General features: G+C 36.4%; 1 protein-coding gene across 5 annotated transcripts in view; it reads right to left on the reverse strand.

Annotated features, from left to right (window-relative positions):
- The window catches only part of DCC (DCC netrin 1 receptor), a 1,087,181-nt gene that overhangs the window by 36,816 nt on the left and 1,026,635 nt on the right, over positions 1 to 23,730 (reverse strand). For all 5 annotated transcript variants that reach the window (XM_038525972.1, XM_038525971.1, XM_038525970.1 and 2 more), the window contains 2 exons: positions 22,588 to 22,704; positions 5,722 to 5,877 (listed from right to left, as the gene is read on the reverse strand). In XM_038525972.1, the coding sequence (XP_038381900.1) occupies positions 5,722 to 5,877; positions 22,588 to 22,704 (273 nt within the window). The remainder of the gene's footprint in view (positions 1 to 5,721; positions 5,878 to 22,587; positions 22,705 to 23,730) is intronic.

The following is a 23,730-nucleotide window of genomic DNA, read 5'->3' on the forward strand; positions in this document are numbered from 1 at the left end:
CTTATGATAGGAGAGAAATTCAGCTTTATTTGTGGCTTTCAGAAAGGAGCAGCTTTTTGGGAGCAGAGTTTTAGTGATTCATTTCTTGTGCAACTCAAAGGTCTTTCAGATAACTTTGGAGGAAGGAGAGTCTCCACACTGGGCACAGATTTTTCTTTTTGTGTGACTTTCGCTGTTTCTCAAGATAACTAATAAGACATCTCCAGCCAGAGTCATGAAATGTTTTCTGCTTGAGAAAGAACAGGGATGTTTAGTGTTCTCCAAGGCATTTAGAAACCGATACTGAATGGCTGGAAGTTAACTGGTTCTGACAGTGATTTAGAGATTATTTGGTTTCCTAGAAAAGAGGGTGCTTATTTCTTTTCCTTTTCTAAGTAATCACGTGGAAACATATATTAGTTCCTATTTCTTTTGCACTGCACATACTCAATAATTACTTGATGTATCACTGAATATATATTTTAAAAATCTGTGAAATCTTGGCCAAGAGTGGTATGTCCATATCTTTTGATTTTAGATCAAGTTCAAAAATTAAGCTAAGCACTCTCACTCTCTAGGAATCCTTTATATAACTTTATATACTAGTTATACTATAGATTTTATATTTACATTATATATTATAGTTACTACCTTTTATTAATTACCTTTTATTTAATTATCCTTACTTTCAAAAGAAATCAACAAAATTTTATGTTATTAAAGAGACTAAATTGTTCTTTATTCCATTCATTTACTTATTTCTAATAGACTTTATCTTTTAAGAGCAATTTTAGGTTCGCCATAAAACTGAGTGAAAGGTACAGAGATTTCCAGTATAATCTCTGCTTCCACATATACACAGCCTGCTCCACTATCAAAGTCCTGCACCAGAGTGAGGACTCTAACCACAGATATAAATAAATCTGTCGTACCTAACCACAAATAAAAACACGTTTTTTTATCCTAGTTCATTTATTGTTCTTTGGCTTGTGCATGCATCACTCCAGTCTCTGCCTCTGTTGTCGCATGGCCATCTTCTCCTCTTACGTCTGAGTTTCTACTCTTAGAAGGATACAAGACATATTGGATTAGAGCCTATCCTGATTTAGCATGAACTCACCTTAACCTGGTACCATATGAAAAGCTCCTATGTCTAAATAGGGTCGCATTCACAGGTATTGGAGGTTAGAACCTCAACATATTTTGTGAGGAGACACAATTCTATTCATATTCATTCTGGCCCCCGGATATTCATGTCCTTAGAGGTCTAGGTCTATAAGACCTCTTCAGGCAGAGCGAGGACGGCTATGTGAAGGAGGCAGATATTGGAGTTATGGTGCCACAGCCAAAGGATGCCTGGGACTACGAGAAGCTGGAAAAGGCAAAGAAGGATCCACCCCTAGGGACTCTGGACCCTACAACACCTTGATTTTGGAGTTTTAGCCTCCAGAACTAAGAGAGAATAAATTTCTTATGGACAGAATAAATTTCTGTCATTTTTAACCACCTCGTTTATGGTACCTTAATATGGCAGCCTAAGAAACAAATACATCCACTGTAAAAAAAAAAAAAAAAAAAAAAGAAAGAAAGAAAAATCTGCATAGACTCTGAGATGAGACACGGTGACACACATGAAGTCCTGAGGGTGAATGGTAATCTGTGATAAACTGTATTATTTGTTTACAATTCACCCTTCACAACTTACCCAAGGCTACCCGGAGATAGTGATGGAACCAGGTTTTAAAATCAAAGTTCAGAGATTATGAAAGATTGGGAGAAATTGTCATGCTGGAAGTCCAAGGAATAGAGAATATTAAGAAAGAAGAAAGGGTCAGCAGTGCTTTTTAAATTTTTTCATTTATTTATTTATTCAAAATATATTAGATTTGGTTCTTACTGTAGAGCACACATATCAGTGCAAAGTGCTGCACACACAACTACAAATCATTTTGGGGGGAAAAGGTTATATATATATTAAAAAAAAAAAAAAAACCTGCAACTGCTTTAGTTATGCAGTCTCCATTTGAATCCCCGCTGGCAAAGGAGTTCTGGTCCCTGAGACGGGCTTCTTGATGGTGGCTGCCCCAGGTTTCTGCAGCCTCAGGCCTGGGCCTCTGTGAGACAAGGCCCCCCTGGGGTGGTGGCAGCCTGGAGCCTAGGAGGGCCTCTGCTCTCAGCAGGCTTGGGTCTCCCCAAGGTCGGCAAGGAGACATTCCTAATGAGATCGTCAAAACCTTGCAATCTTTGAGGATCTGAGGAGGTGGAAACTGACAAAGACTTTCTTATCTTTTTCCTTTTATTATTTCTTAAAAGCCTCTTCCCCAGCTCCCATGTGCCTGAGGCAGAGGACGCACGCAACCCAGTCACCAGACCTGCAGTCTTTCTTCCCTTTCCCTGTGAATTCTCTAGTTCACGTTGGATGGAGGATATCTCCCTATCCTATTGATACTGAGCTTCTCCATGGACTGATTTGGGCCAATGAGGAAAGGAAAAAAAATACTTTAGCTCATTTATTATTTTCTTTTTCATTGAAATTTAAAAATTTAACTTTTGGAATTATTATGTCTATGACTTAATGAGACAGTTTTGCCTGTTGCACAAATCAAGAGAGAAAGAAAAGAATAAATGGGATGCTGAGTTCTCAGGAGACTATGCCTTTAAAAGAGAAAAAGAAATGCCAAGAATACACCATGAATAAAATAAAATAGTTCATCTCCTTAAACAAACAAACATGGTGAACTTTGGCTTGACTTGGTCTTGTGTAGTGAAGAGATAAAGGTCATTCTACATATTCTTCTCACACTTCCTTTTAAAGCCAGAGAATAGGATGAAATCAAAAGAAAATAATAGATAGTGATTCGATGAGGGAAAAACTAAGCTAAAACTATAATCCTTTCTTTTGTGCTGAGGAGAGTTCATTTCAGAAGATGAAGAAGTGACTTGTGGGTTCTGAATTCTTTGACTAGAATCACCTTCCTACTTGTCCTAGGATTTAAAAATTTTTGGTTTCTGGACTTCCCACATCTTTCTGATTTAATTCTCTTCAATACGGTTTGGGAAACTATTCTTCCTTGGGTTTCTGCACACAACTCTATTCTGTAGACATGATGTGCCATGAGAAAAGGGAAAATAAATCTAATTCTCTCTTGGCAGATTTTTGATGCCTTTTAATTCTAACCTTGCTACATCTAGACGATTTATGATTTCTTAGAGCGGTCCCTGTTGGGTTGGAAAAAATATAGCTTACCTCACAAATATATTTTATTGCTGTTACCATCTTATCTATTACAAAACATCCTATCTCACATGAGCTGCTGAGTCACCTGTTCCTAACTAAGAGAAGAAAGCCATAAAATCAATTTTAAAATGCTATGCTTGAAGAAAAAAAAAAGTCAAATGGCATAGGAGAAATCACCAGGGTGTATATAATAGATTGAGAGTCTCTCTCCATACCCATTTTCCTTAAAACAAATGAAATACCACTTTCAGTATATAAAATCAATATACACAAATCAGTTACATTTATAGATGCTACCAATGAACTATCAGGAAGAGAAATTAAGAAAAAAATCATTTAAAATTGTGTCAAAAAGAATAAAACACCTAGGAATAAATTTAACCAAGGAGGTAAAAGATCTTCACACTGAAAACTGTAAGACGTTGATGAAAGAAATTGAAGAAGACATAAATAAAAGGAAAGATATTCCATGCTCATTGTTTGAAAGAATTAATATTGTTAAAATCTCCATACCACCAAAGTGATCTACAGAATCAATGCAATCCCTATCAAAATTCCAATGGCATTTTTCACAGAAATATAACAAACAATCCCAAAATATGCACAGAACCAGAAAAGACCCCAAATAGCCAAAGCGATAGAGAAAGAAGAGCAATCTGGAGGCATCACACTTCCTGATTTCAAACTATATTAGAAAGACCTGAAACTATAAAAGTCCTAGACGAAAATATAAGGGGTAATATTCTTGACATTGGTTTCGGCAATAACTTTTTGGATTTAACACCAAAAAGCAAAGACAACAAAAGTAAAAATAAACAAATGAGATTACATCAAATTAAAAAGTTCCTGTACAGCTAAAAGAAAGCCATCAACAAAATGAAAAGCAATTTACAGAATGGGAAAAATATTTGCAAACCATATATCTGGCAAAGGATTAATATCCAAAATATGTAACACATTCACACAATACAATAGAAAGAAAATTGGATTAAAAAATGTGCAGAACTGAATACACATTTTTAACAAAGAAGACATATAAATGGTCAGCAAATATCTGGAGAAGGTATTTGACCTTACTAATTATCAGGGAAATGCAAATCAAACCACAATGAGATATCCCCTCATATCTGTTAGAGTGGCTATCATCGAAAAGATGAGAGAAATGTTGGCAAGGATGTGGACAAAAGAAAACCCTTGTGCACTGTTGCCAACAGTGTAAACTGGTACAGCTACTATGGAAATCAGTATGAAGGTTCCTAAAAACATAAAAACAGAACTACTATATAATCCAGTAATGTCACTTCTGGGTATTTACCCAAAGGAAATGAAAACGGGATCTTAAAGGCATAGACACGCTCCCATGCTCATTGGAGCATTATTCACAATAGTGAAGACATGGAAACAACTTAAGCATCCATCAACCGACATATGAGATGAAGAAGATGTGGCGTATATGCAATGGAATATTATTCAGCTATGAGAAAGAGGACCCCTTGCTGTTTGCAACAATGTGGATGGACCTCGAGGGCATTATGTTAAATGAAATAATTCAGGAACAGAAAGACAAATATTCTATGATATCACTTATACATAGAATCTAAAAAAGACAAACTCATAAAAATAGAGACTAGAATTGTGGTTACCAGGGCAGGGAGGTAGGGAAAAAAAGAGCGACGTTGGTCAAAGAGTACCAACTTTCAGTTATAAGAAGATTAAGTTCTGGGCATCTAATGCACAGCATAATAATCACAGCTCATAATACTGTTTTATTTACTTGAACGTTGCTAAGAAAGTAGACTTTAAACATTCTCACCATGAAATGGAAAGGGCAATTACGTGGCAGGAGCGGGGTACTGTAGAAGTTTATGGTGGTAATCACTTTGTTCTACATAAGCATATCCAGTCAACATCCTGTAAGTCTTAAATTTACACAATATTATATGTCAGCCATATCTCATTAAAATCAGAAAGATAAGTAAACAAAACCAAAGGAGACACTCCTTTGGAAATCCCTTTCTCCAACAATCATTACTTAAAAATCAGAAGATATTGCTTAATGATTTAAGTAAAGAAAGCTAAATCATTCATTTAAGTTTTGGCTCATTGGGAATCAATGAGACACCTCTAAATATGACTAACAGACAATTACACAAGAATATGTTGGAGAACAGTCACTTGCTTATTAATTTCCTAGTTGACGGAACACATTAATTTCAAGCACCCGTCACATCATTGCTTTACTGAACCAGTTAACCTTTGTTTCCCACAGCTTCCCATATGGTCTGTGGAATGTTTCCGGGGAGAGACTCCCAGAGAATCAGTCCAAAAGCATGTGGTAGGATCCAAAGGACTGACTCTGCTCCAGTTCTGACCCAGGACAGAGGCAAATCAGTTTTTCCAAGAGATGAGAATGTCAAAATGCTATACTTTCAACCAGACATCCTTGGTTATTATTCACTTGTTCTTATTCATAGTAAAAAGAAAGGAAAATGCATTACACTGACTTTTTCCTGCTCCGAAACCTCGGTCCACTGACAGTGTAGGGAATGGCACAGGCCGGAGGGTAAACTGCGGGTGGGGGTATCCACACGTGGGAGACGGAAGGATTCCGGGGTACTGGGCACTTTCCAGGGTGGGCACGGGGATGGCACTCACGACAGCTGCAAAAACAAAGACATTGTTGTCATTACTATTATTTATCTTATGTAACCACAGAACAAGCCAAAAAGGAAAGGGCTAAGGTTTCACATCTTCAAACCCATGCATGCTCTTCTTAGTACCGTGTAGGCCCCTTTACTTGCCTCTCTTTCTACAAAGTCTCTTTCTTACTTTAAAAGACAGCTCACTCCTCCAGTGGTTACTATAAGGCATAACCCTGACATTTCAAACTTCCCAGGATTTCAAAGAAAGAAAGAATATATCAAGCCACCATAAAGCCACCTTAAGGCTCCCTGGTTTTTGTTTTGTTTTGTTTTTGCCTTTTTCTTTCTCCAAAGCAAGAACTATGGTGTTAGAAATGTTGGGTTGTTCAGAAACTGGATGTATTGTGTACAGTGGGCTACAGAAATGGGAATTTTCTGTTAATTCTGTGAAAGAATGTGATGCTCTTGAGAGATAGTCTGGAGAGAGAAAAGCAAGGTATAGTCTTAATCGTCATACTTAGGATTTTTATTTAAATGGAAAGAAAATGGCTTCCAATAGCAAAACAGTACAGTTTAGTGACACATTAATTTTAATATAACTGAGTGTTGTCTGGGAATATTAAACATTTTCAGTGATACTGGCTTAAACCCACAATGTATTTCCTAGGTGTATGGAGCATTATTCAATTCTATTATTCAATATCTATTAAATTATGTCACATTATAAAATATTTATTCTAATTGTAGTCTATCTTCACCTACATCATCTTACAAAATGTTTAGTATTGCCTACCTCTTATTAACAAAAAAAAAATACAATTTAAACTAGCTACTGAAAAAAAAAATAAAAAAATTAAAAAAAACTAGCTACTGGAATGAACTTCTGCAGTATATTTCTGTCCATTAGATTAATAATGTCATTTCTATTATATGCATTATTTTTGTTTAATTACATTCTAATACCAATTACCAGAGTTTAACATGAATGGGCATGCACATTTACCAAAGGAAAACCTTTCTTTTTATCATATTCTTCTTACATAAGTAACTTCATCTGCATTGATACAGATTATAGTGCATTATTTTAAATTAGTCAGAAACAACGTATAGATTTAAACATTTTTTTCTAACTTAAAATGTAGATTAATTACATTAAATATACAGCACTTTAAATCAAAAGGGCAGCTTCTAGTAAAATAGATTTGGAAGTTGCATTCTGGAATTTATTTTTCAGTGTATTTACAATACTCCTGGAAATGTAAAGACTTATTTGAATTAAATAGTTTTAAAAAGTATTGGTTTCATAGTAAGGACTAGCTCTTTTAAGTAGGGTAAATGATGGGTGTTTTTCATGAATTGAATACAAACTCTAAAGATTTAAATAGAATAAAACATTTAAAAAATTATATTGGTAACAGTGTAAGTGATATTTCAATGCTTCCAATCCTATCATAATATACGGTATTATATAAAGTACCTCTTGGTGGAAAAAAATTGCAGATGCATTTTATAATTACTCTGTAAGTCTTGGTAAAGCTTTTTATAGATGTACCTCTTAAAAATGAGAAAGCAAGTAACTTGAATGAGTAACAAATACTTTTAAAAGACAGGCAGTTTCTAAAATTTTTACTTCCAGCATAATTGGAGGACACTATCAAGCTAATTAAATATTATAAAAAATAACTTCAGATAAGAGTTCACAGTATGATTTTAGCACATAATTTTGGAAGTTCGAATTGAGTGACTGCTATAAAAATCTCATTTTGTAACACTCGCCCACACATATACGCAAACAAAGTTTCTCAGTGTTTAGATAAATAAAACACTGGAATAGAATTTATGCAAAATGTAACATTCATCCACAGATGTATGCAATTACTGTACAGAAAAAGCCTCATTCTTGTCATTAAATGATAAAATTCTAATAAAATCTTATTTTATACATTATTGTGCAGAGGTACTTATTATAATGTTAACTGAATACCAAAGGAAAAAAAAATCCAGCAGTTAAACATAAACTTATGCTCACATAAGTTTATAATAATAGACAAATAATTTCAGTTTATAAACATATTGTATTACAAAGAAATAAGATACATGATCAATAAAAGATAAAGACAGATGACATTTCTATATTATTCTGTTGGGAAAGTGAACTGTAGGTACTAGTTCAAAGAGAAACGTGTAAATTTTCCTCTATTAAACAGAAGCTTTCTTATGCATTTTGTAAATGGATGATGGTGGATATCAAATTGCTATGGTATTTCTATGCATTTGGATTTATTTATAAGAGTGGTATGCCAAAGATATCATAGCCTTCACGGGTATTTATAACAAACTGTTTTAAATGCTAAATTCAAAATGCTTGAGGTGCTACAAAGTTTTCTAAATTATTTTTTGGGAAGAATTGAATGAAAATTTGATAATAAGTGTTATGTAGCACAATGTCTTATAAAGATATTTTATAAAGAGTAAATTGTGGATAAACAAACATATGAACAGACTCCAGAAAAAGGAAAAGAAAAGAAGATGACAGGGACAATTGGAAAAAGAATCAGATTCAAGCTAAAAAGATTATAAATTCCTTAAAGAAAGAGGTTATAATTTTGTAGTCTTTGTATCTCTCACACTACAGTGCTAGAGATATTTCATGTTTTTCAAGTGAGTTAATCAGAAGGATTTTCTAGAAGTAATATTTAGAAATCTGTCATTTTAACCCACTGGAGACTCTTTAAGTGGTTTGATGTATCATTTAGTTTCCTGGGGTGTACTGTTACTATAGTAATAATAGTAATAATGATAGACTTGAAAACATTTCTAAGTCAGAGCCATATGATAACATAATGTCTATATTCAGAAAACTTAAACTCTCAATCTCCCAGGCAGTCAATTTAATGATTTTACCCATCTTATTGATCAAATGGGATCAATGCATAGTCTTTAATGTTGATTGCGAAAATTGTGAAGCTGTCTTTGTGTTGACAATTTTTACCCATAAATAAATGTGACAATGATAGTTCCCTTAGATATAGAAGGCACCCACCCTACAAATTGTGCATATTTCTTATCAATGCTATTATTTGAACTTAACCAATATTTTATAATACATTTAGAAAAAGAATTGCCTAAATATCTCCTGGTTGGAGCTGAATAAACTTGAATGGAGAAACATAAAACAATTTGGCAAGTCACAGAATATAAAATCAGAGAACTAAGAGAACCCAAGAGACTACATCTATATTCCAGTTCTAAGTCTTTCATTACTGAAGAAAGAAATTTTCCTTTCTAAGTTTTGCATTTTCACTACTGACCTGGGTACAAACGGCTCGCAAATAAAAAAAGTTCTTTAAAAAATAATAAATCTATTGTATGTTTCTGCATCTCAACAATTCCCATTGTTCCATTCCCTGACATGAAATAGAATAGTCTGTATTCCAAAGCTTTGTTTTTGAAGAATTTTGATACATGATTCATTTCTAAAAGGGCACAGAAGTCTACACCTACTTATAAGACAGTTGTTGAAGAAATAATCATTCTAAAGTAAGTTGGTTACAATACTACGTATTAAAATGCCTTTTGGTATTTTTCTCCTACATGTCAGTTTTGAGAGCCAGACCCCCCCCCCCACACACACACACTCTCTCTCTTTCTCTATTTCTTTCTCTCTCACTCACACAACAGCTCAAAGCATTCACTACACCGCTATGTTTATGTAAAACAACTCAGAAACTGATATCATCAAGAATTTTCAATAAATCTCTGCACTGTGGCCAAATATGACAAGAAATCTGCTCTGACACAGCTTGCTGACAATTGAATTTATATCTCACACTGATGCACAAAGATTTTTCAAGTAGAAATTCCCTCACCAAATTACTTAGCTCTTTGAACAGGGCACATTGATATTGGAAAGCTTTTACAACATTCTTAAAAATGTTGGCACTAAATGCAACCTATAGGAAATCTAAAGTTGAGATATCTTTTTTTAAGCTACAATTTTAAGAAATAAAGTCCTCTGTAGGTATCTCAACATGGTACTTGACAAAGTCTAGAGATATGTCAAAGGGGAGCAGAGCAGCAGAAAAATAAAAGCAAAGGTAATATTTTGAAGTGAAAAGAATTTAAGTTAAATGATTTCTCATTCTGCCTCTCCTTATCATGTCTTTTCTGCAATGACCTGTATATCATCTGGACCCTTTGCAAATTTAGTGTCTAATGCCCTTGATACATATTTTTATCTCCTTCACATTTACAGGTGTTCTTCAAGTAGTTGTCATGGAATATCCACGAACTCCACCAAAGTACCCCTTAGGAAAAGTATGAGCATTCACAAATGTGTGTTCTGCAATTATTCTCAACATTGTGGTAATAAGAGCCCAAGCAATGAGGTCAAACCGTCTGGGTTCATGATCTAGCTCTGGCACTTGGTAGTGAGTACATGTTAGAACCAGTATCTGAGATGCCTCTGATTGGGTCCCACTGCATGGTATTCACATCCTTGTGGATTTCCCTGCCACGCTTCACCAGGGTTGGTCTGGTGACCAGTGGAATGCAGCACAAATGCAGAAGAAATTCTACTTCCAAATTCAGGTAACAAAGAAGATATACAAATGGCCAACAGACACATGAAAGAATGCTCAATATCACTTGGCATCAGGGAAATGCGAATCAAAACCACACTGAGATGCCACCTCACATGGGTAAAAATGGCTACAATGAACAATTCAAGAAATAGCAGATGTTGGCAAAGATGTGGAGAAAGGGGAACCCTCTTACATTGTCGGTGAAGTGCAAATCGGTACAGCCGCTCTGGAAAACAGCATTGAGTTTCCTCAAAAAGTTAAAAATAGAACTGCCCCACAACCCAGCAATTTATTATTTATTCAAAGGCTACAAACATAGTGATTCGAAAGGGCAACTTCACAACAGTGTTTATAAGCAGCAGTGTCCACAAACAGTAGCCACAAAAGCCAAAAGTCAGATGTCCATCAATAGATGGACGGACAGAGAAGACACGGTGTATGTAGATACCATGCAATATTACTCAGCCATCGGAAAGAAGGAAATCTCGCCATTTGCAACAACATGCATAGAACTAGAAGGAATCATGCTAAGAAAAATAAGTTAGTCAAAGACAAATACCATATGACTTCACTCCTATGTGGAATTTAAGAAACAAAACAGATGAACATATAGGAAAGGGAAGAAATAATAAAATAATGTAAAAGCAGAGAGGGAGGAAAACCATAAGAGACTCTTAATTACAGGACACAGACAGAGTTGTTGGAGGTGGGAGGGAGATGGGGTAACTGGGTGATGGGCACTAAGGAGGGCCCTGGATATAATGAGCACTGGGTATTATATGCATATAATGAGCTACTAAATTCTACCTCTGACACTAATAATACAGTATATGTTAATTAAATTGAATTTAAACAGAAAATTTAAAAAAAAAACCCAAACTTTGTTCTCTGAATAATGACATTGTTTTATGAAAGTATTCATTAAAATTCATTTTCCGATGTAAAAAAAAAGACATAAAAGAAAAAGATTGTCCCCTCTCTCTCTCTCTCTCTCTCTCTTTTAGATCACTCATCCTGGGGGAAGCCAGGAGTTGTGTCTTGAGGACATGCTGGCAAACCTGTGGGCACAACAGAAGATAATGAGAAAATGAGTGATTGTTGTAGATTGTTACATTTTGGAGGTAATGTGTTATGTGATAATAGATGACTATGCATTAACCCAAATACGTTATTTAAGGTCACTGTTTCTCAGTTTTCTCATTCTAAAGTAGAGATGATAAAAGTACCAACTTTATGGTGTGGCTGTGCGGATTCAAGAGATTATCCACAGAGAAGTATAAAAGAGTGGAGGGTCAGGAGTCAGCTCTTTAAAAATGCCGGTTGTTGTTATCAATCTGCAAAGATCCAACAGATCCTAAGATTGAGCCAAATTTCATGTAAAAGAAATGCTGTTTAAAATACCCCTTTTATAGGTTATATTACCTTAATCGTGGTGCTGGTTTCATGTGTATATGCATATGTCCAAACTTATCAAATCGTGTACAATAAATATGCAGTTTGTAAATATCAATTATACTCCAATAAATCTGCTAAAAATAACCCAAAATTTAGGGGTCCCTGGGTGGTGCAGTCAGTTAAGCATCTGATTCTTGATTTCAGGTCAGGTCATGAACTCAAGGTCATGAGATTGAGCCTAATGTCGGGCTCAGTGTGGAGTCTGCTTAGGATTCTCTCTTTCTCTTTCTCTCTCTTCCATCTGTCCCTCCTCTTCCCTCAATAAATAAATCCCCAAAACCCCAAATTTAGGGGCACCTGGTGGCTCAATGGTTGAGCATCTGCCTTTGGCTTAGGTTGTGATCCCGGGGTCCCCCGGGATCGAGTCCCACGTCGGGCTCCCTGTGTGGAGCCTGCTTCTCCCTCTGCCTGTGTCTCTGCCTCTCTCTGTGTGTCTCTCATGAATAAATAAATAAAATCTTAAAAAAAAAGAACCCACAAAGTTTAAGATATGACCACTTAAAAGATAAACCAAATATTTCATCAAGATGCTGAAAATTATGGCCATAGCAAAAAATGTAATTAGTTCTATAAAAAGCCAAAACATCCTGTTTTACATTCAAGTAAAGAGTTTAATACATGAAGAAGAGGTAACTAAATGATAGGTTTTTTTTTTTTAATGATTTTATTTATTTATTTGAAAGAAAGCACATGAGCAGGGGAGGAACAGAAGGAGAGGGAGAAGCAGACTCCCCTCTGAGCAGGGAGCCTGATGCCGGGCTTGACCCCAGGACCCTGGGGTCATGACCTGAGCCAAAGGCAGATGCTTAACCCACTAAGCCACCCAGGTGCCCCTAAATGGTAGGTTTTAACTCAAATTTGAACCTGAGGGAAATATGACCCTAAAGTTTTTGAGATTAGATAGGACAATTCTTCCTGTGGCAGAGGAAAATAACTGGAATTATGATAATAAAACAAAATCTAGGTTCAGACTTTCATTGGGTCCTTATGAGCTAAGGGAAAGCCTCATTTATTTTGGCTTAGCCAGATCGAAAATGAGGTTTGATGTGGAGGTGACCGGACCAGGGTCTGCCGTAGGGTGACTATGGAGATGTCCTGAGATCAAACAGAGTCCACTGTGAGCCGCCTACAGCCTGGCTCACGTCTATCTGACCTTTCCCAACTGAAATTTTCTCAAATAAGAAATGGCTCTGGAGTCTGGAAATCTGAAATAGTACACAGTTGAGTGTACGTTTTGACACCATGAGTCTCAGACAAGACGAGACCACAGGAAAGGGAGCCTCTGATCTGGGTCCAAAGGAATCCTCTGAGAGGAGCTTGAGGCACCACACTGCTCCCTTTTCTGCAGACAGCGACTTTCTCGAGACATTAAGAGAACATCTGCCTTGGTCTTTTACAAGTGACCCCGGACTGCCCGACGAAAGCCTTACTCAGACGAGAAAGGTCCTGGAATGAAAGATGGTGTAGTCTGTTGTAGAAATCTCTAAGACAGCAGGAATTAAAGAAGAATTGGGTGACACAAATCTTAAAAAGTAAAGGATTCTTATTTTTCATATTGTTCTAGGAAAACTTTCCAAAAACTATGTTTGTGTTCCTTTTGTACTCCATCATCCAAAATTCTCTACCTTTACCAATTCATCGGAAATACTCTTGATTATTACAGTATCTCTGAGAAGCCATTTTTGCCTTGCAAAATCCTCCCTAATAACACAATTGTGTGGCCCCCAGAGGTACCTTTTTGAGCTTAACAGCCATATCTTGACCTTGTCTGCATAATGCTATTGACCTGCTGATTTTGATAATCCACTAGAATTACCAATCAATTAATTTTATTTAACATATCATTTGCTTATGGAACTACCAGGAAACAACCTCTGGGTTTTCATTCTCATTCATCAACAACTCTTATACAAAGCCATTTACACAGCCCTGTGGGAGCTAAGAGGTACATAAAAAATACTGCCTCCTGCAGAAACTCACGGTAAGAAGAGGAATGAGGTATGCCATTCAAGACTCAAAGAACAAAAACTGATCTCAATAATGTAATGATCAAATTATTATTTGGAGTCACATACATATTAGACAATGACATCATTTCTAATGGGAATTTAAATGAGCTTTTAACTTTCTCTTTCTTTGCCACTGCCCCCCGCAATTCTGAATAGTTGAGAATTAGTATGTGTTGGTGTTTACGATGGTACTAGAACAGCAGTTTGCATTCATTACTCCTAAAAAAAGCACTCTTGGTGAGCTGTGGGCATTCACAGGGGCTGTAGGGGGATGGAATGAAGGCCAGTTCTAGAACCTGTAAAGCTGGGGACCAGTCTTAGGATACTGGTTCCTTATACCATGAATGCAAGGTTCACACAAGGATTCTTTTTTTTTTTTTTTTAAGATGTTATTTATTTATTTGACAGAGCAAGCCAGAGAGAGAGCAGGAGCAGAGGGGAGGGGCAGAGGCAGAAGCAGACTCCCCACCAAGCAGGAAGCCTGATGAGGTGCTTGATCCCAGGACCCTGGGGTCATGACCTGAGCCAAAGGCAGGCACTTAACTTACTGAGCCACCCAAGCACCCATCACACAAGGATTCTGACTTAGAATCAAATGTCTCAGAAGTGAGACTTATTCTCATATCTGGGTACAAGATGGCCTTCTGGTAGTAGAGCACCTCTATCCAACAGAACTCTAGTTTTTAAAATCTGCTTAAAAAAAATAAATAAAAATAAATAAATAAATAAATAAATAAATAAATAAATAAATAAAATCTGCTTTTTCTCATGCAGCTTTATTTCACTTCTCGATATCTTCTCCAACCCACTGTTTGAGTTCTGCAATCAAGTGACTAAAGCAGATGGTGGGAATGGGGGAAAAAAGAGTTGGCTTTCAAAGGAAATGTTCTAGAAAGCCCCAAACCAGTGGTCATAAGCAGTTCCTAAGCTATCACAAAAGCAAAACTGTATGACTTCCTTTGCCTCACTTTTTCTACTAAATGCTTTGGGCTACTTTTCTGAGACCTCTTTTTTCCTTTAAAAGCTGATGTTATTTATGTTCCCCCTCCGCCCCTCAAAGAGGTACAGGGAAACAGAAAAAAAAAAAAAAAAGGAAATTCAAGAGAATTCTGCTAACGAACTCTCGTACATTAAATTATCAGAATTTTCTAACTAATGCGATCTTGAGAGTCATCTGCTTCAATCTATATCCCTCCCAGTTCTGATTCCTGTCCTCTCCTCCTGCATTTTCCAGTTGAAAACACAGGCTGAAAATGAAAAGGGGATCCAAGGTCAAACAGATACTTATGTTCCATCAAGTAATAAAATAACTAGAAATATAAGTCAATCTACATCTTTCCAGGATTGCTCTCAGCCAAAGAAGTTGCTCATCCAAGATTACACCAGCCTCTTTTGGGAACAACTCTGAAGGAAGATCCTGCACCAGGACAAGCTGTAGGGTCAGCTGAAGCCCCCTTTGCACCAACAGTTTGATCTCTCCCTCTTCCAAGCCCTGCATCCCTTACCCTCACAGGTGTTATTCCAGAAAGCATTTGCTAATAAATTGCCTGTATTCAAAACTCTGTGTTGGTGTCTGATTCCTGGAAACCCAGCATCTGACTCTTACATACAAATTCAGGAAAGTTATACTTGATGCTTCTGATTTCTTATAAGTAATTTCATTTTTAGTATAATTCTTTGGCCATTGTAAAAATAGTCAGCCTTTGCCTCCATTTTACAACAAAGCACACTGGATCAGAAAATCAAAATACCTGGGTTCTCCTGCCTGTGCTCTGAGCTGGTCTGTTTCTCAAAAGCATTAGCTTACTTAGCTGTGAAATGTGTTCAGGGGTGAGGAGCAACATATGCCACATAATGTTTTCAACCTATAAGTTCACAAATCTTAGACAAATAAACAGATTTTGCACTCCAATGAAATTAAATACATTTCCCCATGGATTTTAAGAACGAAGAAGCACTTCAGATAGTCTATATTTGATCTTCTAATTTACATTTTATAGAGCATGATGAGAAATGTCAAGGAAGAGAGGAAAAATAGTCTTACAAAACTAATGATTCTTAAGTGGAACAGCAAACATCTTCATACACGTGACTAGAAATCAGCATGGTGCTATGATGGGGTTTATACAAGACTCAATAGATAAGACTTGATAAATCTAAATAACTGCAAGTGGGGCCATCAGAAAATCTATCTACTGTTCTACATGAAAGCATTGCTCTGCCAAGATACAGGTCTACAATTTGTTCAGCAGAGCCATCTAAGGCATATCAAGCACGTCAGTTGCAAAGAGCTTATTTTATTTATCAGAAAGCTTAAGAATTTATTTCAAAATCAACTTTGATTACATGTTGAAATCATTTTCTTTCTTTAGATAGTTTTACCAACACAGAGCCTGGAGATGACAAAGAATATAATATGACAAAGTTAATTCAAAAGATATATTTTCTATCAACTCTTCATTTCTTATTGAAATTTTATTTAAGTGTAACACACATATTGAAAACTAGAATATTCGAAGAAGTGCTCAGTGAAATGCTTTGTAACCATCATCCAGGGCATGAAATAGGACATTATCAGAACTTGCCCCCATGGTCTTTTCTGGCCACTAATTGCCTCCCATCTAGAGTAACCTCATTCAGAATTCTAACCCCCTAGACTATTTTGCCTGCTTTTAAATTTTACGTAAGTTGAATGACACAGATGTGTTAGGTTTCTGTCTTAACAATCTTTTATCTCTGAGATCCTCCCTATCGTTTGTGGCATTTTAGTTCCTACATTTTCATTACTGCATGGCTTTCCACCGTGTGAATATGTTACAATGTAATGAAGATCTGATATGAGGAGCACTATTGCCACACGCATTCTTGTATGTGTCTTTTACTGGACGTATTGTACATTTCTGCTGGGTATATACCCAAGAGCAAAATAGGTATAAGGATGGGATTGCTGGGTCAGAGCATCCTTATGTAAAAATATTTAACTGTTTAAAATAATGTACCTGCAACATATAATAATTTTTAAAATAACAGCGAAATTAATTGCTGGTCATCTGAGGGCCCCCATTCCTGTAGAGTTAGACACTCACTACAAAGGACTGTTAGGATTGTTGTTTTAGGCAATAAAAAAGAGCAACTCAGAGCTCCAGGTGACAACATAAGGCAGCACAAAGTGATCGCCAGATCAAGCACAGGTTTGGTACGAGTCAGGCACCTTCAGGCTGGTGTGGCCAGAGATGAGCACGGGTTTGGGGTTCATACTCTCAGAACCTTAGTCTTAATGTTTGTAGATTGGAGATGCTACTGTCAAAAAAATATTTTTAAAGAAAGGACATAAATAATACAAGGCATGCAAGGCATCTTTGTCCTTGGAAAAACTGTATATCATAGAAGTTAAGAGGTTGCCTAGGTGTGTCCTAAGAGTAAGTCAAGTCAGTAAGCTGTGTGAGTTTTTGTTTGCTATCTGTAAAGATCGAGATAATCTCACCACATAATAATATTATGAGGATTTAATGAAATAGTAATTAGCAAAGTATTTAGCAAATGGATATAATATTCAGAAATTCTCCATATTTGTTAGATTTCATTTCATTTTTCTTTCTTTCTAAGCTCATTATTTCTTTTCCTAGTTAATGAAAACAATTTTAACTGTCCTTAATATGCCATTAAATCTGATTAGGAGTTATTTTAACCATAACTGATTTTTTTTTTAAGAAGTCCCATACTGGTATATTACAAATACAAGGCATTCTTATAATGCATTTGCTTATTCATTCAGTCATTTGACAGATATTTAGCAAGCACCAATTTTGTGCTAGTATTGAGCCATACAATGTATGAATGTGAAGATGAATTGGATACATTCCCTCCCCTTCATGAAGTAATTCACAACCTGTTAGAAGAGGAAAGGCTTGGTCTAGAATACCTAAGCATATGAGGTAGTACTATGTGTAATTAATGCCACAAATGTAGTAGAGAGAAATGCTATTCAAACATGAGAAAGGAAGCCATCATTTCTGGATACAAGATTCAGAAAAGAAAGAATTCATTAGAGCGTAACTTTGAAATTGATGCATACAACTTTGTTAGGCAGAGATAGCCACTGAGTGATTCCAAAAGGAGAGATAAGTCCAGAGGGAAAAACAAAGAAAGGGCAATGTATAGTTATGGACTGGCAATTAGTCTAGCCTGGCAGGAGTCTTGGATATATCTCTATATCTCATCTATCTATCTATCATCTATCTATCTATTCATCTATCTATCATCATCATCATCTATCTACTTATCTATCATCTATCTATCTATCTATCTATCTATCTATCTATCTATCCATCATCTATTCATCCATCCATCTATCCATCCATCCACCTAAGCATAAGAATAGGAAACTAGAAATGTAGTCTCAGATGTAAGATGCTCAGTGGTTTTTAGTTGTTTTTTTCTTGGTAAACAGTGGGGAGCCTTTGGAGAAATTTATGGAACAAATGCGATATTAAGTTGTTTTCGGAAGACATCTGATAAGCAGGATGCGTGGGAGTCTGGAAGATGCTAGAAGGGACTAAGACTCATTATGAAGCTATTTTGACAGTTCAGGTGTGAGGTAGAAGAATAAATAGAATAGAATAAAGAAGAAATAGAGAAATAGAATAAAGAAATAGAATAAAGAAGAAAATTAAAATATGACTCTAGGGAATAGGAAGGTGGCCAGGCATTGAAAAGATATTTTGGAAGAAAAATCATATCAATAAGATATGGGATTTATTGGATAAAGAAGTTATACATAGAATGCAAATCCACAGATGATTTTTTAAAAAGATTATATTTATTTATTCATGAGAGACACACAGAGAGAGAGAGAGAGAGAGAGAGAGAGAGGCAGAGACACGGGCAGAGGAAGAAGCAGGCTCCATGCAGGGAGCCCGATGTGGGACTCAATCCTGGGACTCTAGGACCACACCCTGGGCTCAAGGTGGTGCTAAACTGCTGAGCCAGCCGGCCTGCCCAGATGATTTTTTTTTTTTTAATTTGAGTAGAGTTGACACATGAAGGACAATGATTTTTAAGAAGAAAACTCTAGAAGATAGGTCCAGATAGAAATAACTTTGTTACAAGAGGAAAGTAGCTGAAGGGGAAAAGAGAGGCAGCTCAGTGTGTAGTAAAAAGAATGAGAGAAGGACAGTGTCTTCACAAAGTACCACAGCAGGGAGCTGAGTGATTAGGGTCTCAGAACTCTGAAACCAGACGTTCTGAGTCCAAATTTTGGTTCTGCTACTTAGTTGTGGGATGACTAAAACCTAGGTATTTAAACTCCCTAAGCCTCAGTTCTCTTATTAGTGAAATAGGAATACTAATTATATCTAACCCATGAGTTGAACAGTTGGAATTCATCATAAATGCCATAAGAGTTTTATACTTAGTAGAGTAAAACTGAGAGCTGTATTAGAACATGGAGGGAACGTGACATATAGTAAAGCAGAAAGAAGCAACCATTAATTCACCTAAGTTGTCTCCATTGGAGCTTATCAATTGCATCAGGCTCTGTTCTGAGCATTGAGGATATGAGATGATCAAAGAGGCAAAATCTTTACCCTCATAGAAATTACAATATGAGAAACATAATAAATAAACACAGAGATGCAAGCAGGATGGCCATGCACATTAATAAAGAAAAATGGAACAGAATAGAGGAGAGAGTGACCAAAAGTGCTGTGTTAGACAATGGTTATGGAAGAACTGTGATGGTAGCCACTGAACACAGACTTGAATGAAATTAAGAAAAAGGCATGTAAATATCTATGAAAAGAAATTCCAGGGAAAGGGAACAGCAAGTGAAAGTCCTTGACTTTGAATGTGTGTCATTCACATGCATTAGAGGAAGGCTATCAGGCTGAAACGGATAAGAGTAATTGCAGGAGATGGAATGAGGGACATGCCCAGAGGCTTTATCACCTGGGGCCTTGTAGGACAAGGAAAATAAGGAAAATCATGGATTTCATTCTACATGTGATGGGAAGTCAAGAGGAGTAACATGATCTAATTCACACGTTGAAAGGCTGTTCTTACCATAGGGGAAAGAGCCAAAGAAAAGAGACTAGTTACAAGCTTAGAGCTATAGTTTATATTCTGAAACAGCTGGTGGTGGCCATAGCTTAGGACAGAGCAGTAGAGATGGGAAGGAGTGGCTGGATTTTCAACAGGTATTATTAGCAAGAACTATAGGATTGATGAAAGACTAAATTTGGGATGTAATGAAATTTGGATAAAAGATCATGAAACTAGAGTTTTGAAAAGAGTGGATGAACTGTGGTGCCACTTATTGAAATGGGGAAAACAGTAGGAGGGTCAAGTTTGGAGGTGGGGAAAGGGAATAATGAGAAGCAGGATTTCCATTCTGAACATAGCTGACTTGTCTCTTACACAGCCATATGGAGAAATGGAGTCAATGGTTGATATTAATGTTGATATGGATTCTGAGAAGAGATTAAGTTAGAGATAAAATTTGAGATTTATCAACATTTAGATGAAAAAAAAATTAATTGGCATTAAGTTCATCGGAACCAAATGACATCATCAAAACAGCAAGGTAGGCAGAAGAGAAAAGCTTGAAGACTGAGCCTTTGGGGCACTCCCTGACTCAGAGATTGGGAGGAAGGGGAGGAATAAGTAAAAGGTATTGAGAAAGAGCAGCCAGTAGGATAGGATGAAAACCAGGAACATTCAGTATGCCGTAAATCAAGTGAAGAAAGTGTTTTAGTTAAAAAAAAAAAAAAGTGAGAAGCTATGTCAAATTTTGCTAAGCATCTGAAAATTGATGAATTATTTTGGCAATGTGGAGATTATCGATCACCTTACAACCGTGGTTTCAGTGGAGCGAAACTGTGAAATATCATTCAAACTAATAAGGAAGATTACAAAGATTACAAAAAGGAAAAAGTGGGTATAACACATTTTTATTTTATTTTATTTTTTTTGTATAACACATTTTAAAAGAGCTTTTCAGGAAGGGAGAGGGATAAGCTTTAGTTGGAGGGGAAAGTGGTCCAATGAGAGTGTTTGGAAACAACGGTTGTGATAGAATGCTTGTATGCCCATTAGAGTATCTATGAAGAGAGAAAATGGATTATGCAGGCCAGGGAAGGGATAATTACAAGGGTCCCCAAGTGGATGAGAAAGGATGACAACAGAGGAAAGAGCTGGCTTCAGATATGAGCACAAACACATCAAATAGATTTGATGGAAGAGTAAGGATGCCATTTCTCAGTGTTTCTCTCTTCTTGGTAATATAATAGATATAAGACATTCATTTAAAAAACTGAAACAATGAATAACTAGAGAAATGAGTAGCATTTCCAGAAACATGGCTGCTTGTTTGCCTTAGATTTGTGGTCATTAAGGCTCACCAAGCAAGTCATGTGTTTTTTTTCCAGATAAAACCAGCTGTTAGGGTACATGGTAAGAACTGGTAGTGGAGCTAATATAATCAGGGTTGGAGCTAATATAATTAAGGCTCACCAAGCAAGTCATGTGTTTTTTTCAAGATAAAACCAGCTGTTAGGGTACATGGTAAGAACTGGTAATGGAGCTAATATAATCAGGGTTGAGGTTTTCTTTTTCTTTCTTTCTCTCTCTCTCTTTTCCTTCCTTCCTTCCTTCCTTCCTTCCTTCCTTCCTTCCTTCCTTCCTTCCTTCCTTCCTTCCTTCCTTCTTTCTTTCTTTCTTTCTTTCTTTCTTTCTTTCTTTCTTTCTTTCTTTCTTTCTTTCATACAATGGGAAAGGAAGACCAGGGGAGATGAGAGTGTTTGCAAGGGACTGAGATGATAAATGACTCTGAATTCTCAGTTGAGTTTGGAGGACATGAGGCAAATGAGGGACAGTGGGAAGGTAGCAGAGTTAATGGATTGGAGGTCTTGGTGGGATTGACGAATTGTTAGCAAGGAGGCAATAGAATAGGTGAGCAGGAAAGAAACAAAGTCATAGAAAAAGGGATGATAGGAACTGAGGTTTGAGGGGTTACAGTGATTGCTTTAGTGGGTGACACAGTGTGAATTGATGAATTGAGGTGGGAAGGAGCCAATATCATTGCAGGTACCATAAAGGAACTAAACAGTCTAAGGCACTGGATGAATTACCTGCATGGATATTATAATTGCCAAGATTAATCATAGAGGTAATTGGAAAGGAAGTGACCCCAGGTGTGCTAATATCTTCAGTTAATGTGGGAATATGACAGCAACCTTTGACAAGAAGAGGGTAGTAAGTGGATATCTGTGAACACTTGCTTCAAGGGTACTAGATTATTTAAATCTGGAAATTGGACCTATTAAAAAAGCACACATAAGAAAGCTATGAAGAAAAAAAAAAAAAGAAAGCTATGAAGATGTGATCATTAGACTGAGACCAATAAGAGTGACAGAAGTTTCAGCTCTTCAATTCATATTTTTTATGATTCCTTAACTATGTAGCTCTCTGTCTTGCAACAGACAGTCCACTGGACTGCATACAACAAATACAATAAGTAGAAATCTGACTTCAAACTATAAATGATATAGTTTTAGCCATTTTTCATTTTGTTTAGTTACCCAGAAAGTACAGAGAAAACTCTAAATATTTTTGCTAATTTGATACAGAAAAGATGAAAACAGAAAACATTTCATGTCTTCACTGTGGTACCAATCTTTACCCACCAGGATTGTTGGACTGGGCATCCATAGGAATCATAAGCTTGGCCCGAGTGGCTCTACGTGCAGCCAGTGACCTTTCCAGAGTGGACATGGAACTCCCTGCTTCTTCAGTGTCTTGACCTAGGAGAAGAACAATACTCCTGAGAGACACGTCTTCATTGACGCAATACTTGACATACTTTCTAGCTAGGCATGCCGGTGCCTCTTTCTCTTTATTGATATTTTAAATAATTATATCTATTTTTTATTACCCAATCAATATAGTCTCATTGCACAAACTCTAATATGATAAAACTTACCATAACCTGGTTATTCAGAAAGAACCATTATGTATATTTTGTTCTTTGGCAAAGTTTGTCTATGTGTGATATGTAAAAGTGAGAAGGTATATATTAACATACATATTTTGTACTAAAGTGACATTTTCCCACACATACTCTTTTGTTACCTTCTTGGGCAAATAATATGAACATATTTCTCTGTCAAGTCAGTTTTATAATTTTCATTTATTTAAAAACAGTCATACTTCTATACTCACAAGCAGCACCTATTCTATTTATTTAGTTTTTTTTTAAGTATATTGTATGCTGAATGTGGGGCTTGAACTCATGACCCTGAGATCAAGAGTCACATGCTCTACTAACGGAGACACCCAGGTGCCTCACTTTTAGCATTTTTAACAGTTCCATAAATATCCAATTGTATGAATTTACCACAACTTATGCAACTAGTACTTAAGGCCCAAGGGCATTATATCTTATTATAAAAACACAAGGGATAAACTATATTTTTCAAAAGTAAGGCCAGGCATATTTATTATACATTCATTATGATTCCATTAAACACCATACTACAGAATCTTTAAAAATAATAAGAAAGGGGGCAGCCTGGGCAGCTCAGTGGTTTAGTGCCGCCTTCAGCCCAGGGCATGATCTTGAAGTCCGGGGATCGAGTCCCGCATCGGGCTCCCTGCATGGAGCCTGCTTCTCCCTCTGCCTGTGTCTCTGCCTCTCTCTCTGTGTTTCTCATGATAAATAAATAAAATCTTTAAAAATAATAATAAGAAGAAAGAATTATATGTATAGATTTAAATGTTAATAAAATATATGTTGAGAACAACAAACTGAAGTTCTGAATAGCATCCTA

Source organism: Canis lupus, chromosome 1, assembly GCF_011100685.1.
Source record: "Canis lupus familiaris isolate Mischka breed German Shepherd chromosome 1, alternate assembly UU_Cfam_GSD_1.0, whole genome shotgun sequence".
NCBI lineage: Eukaryota > Metazoa > Chordata > Mammalia > Carnivora > Canidae > Canis > Canis lupus.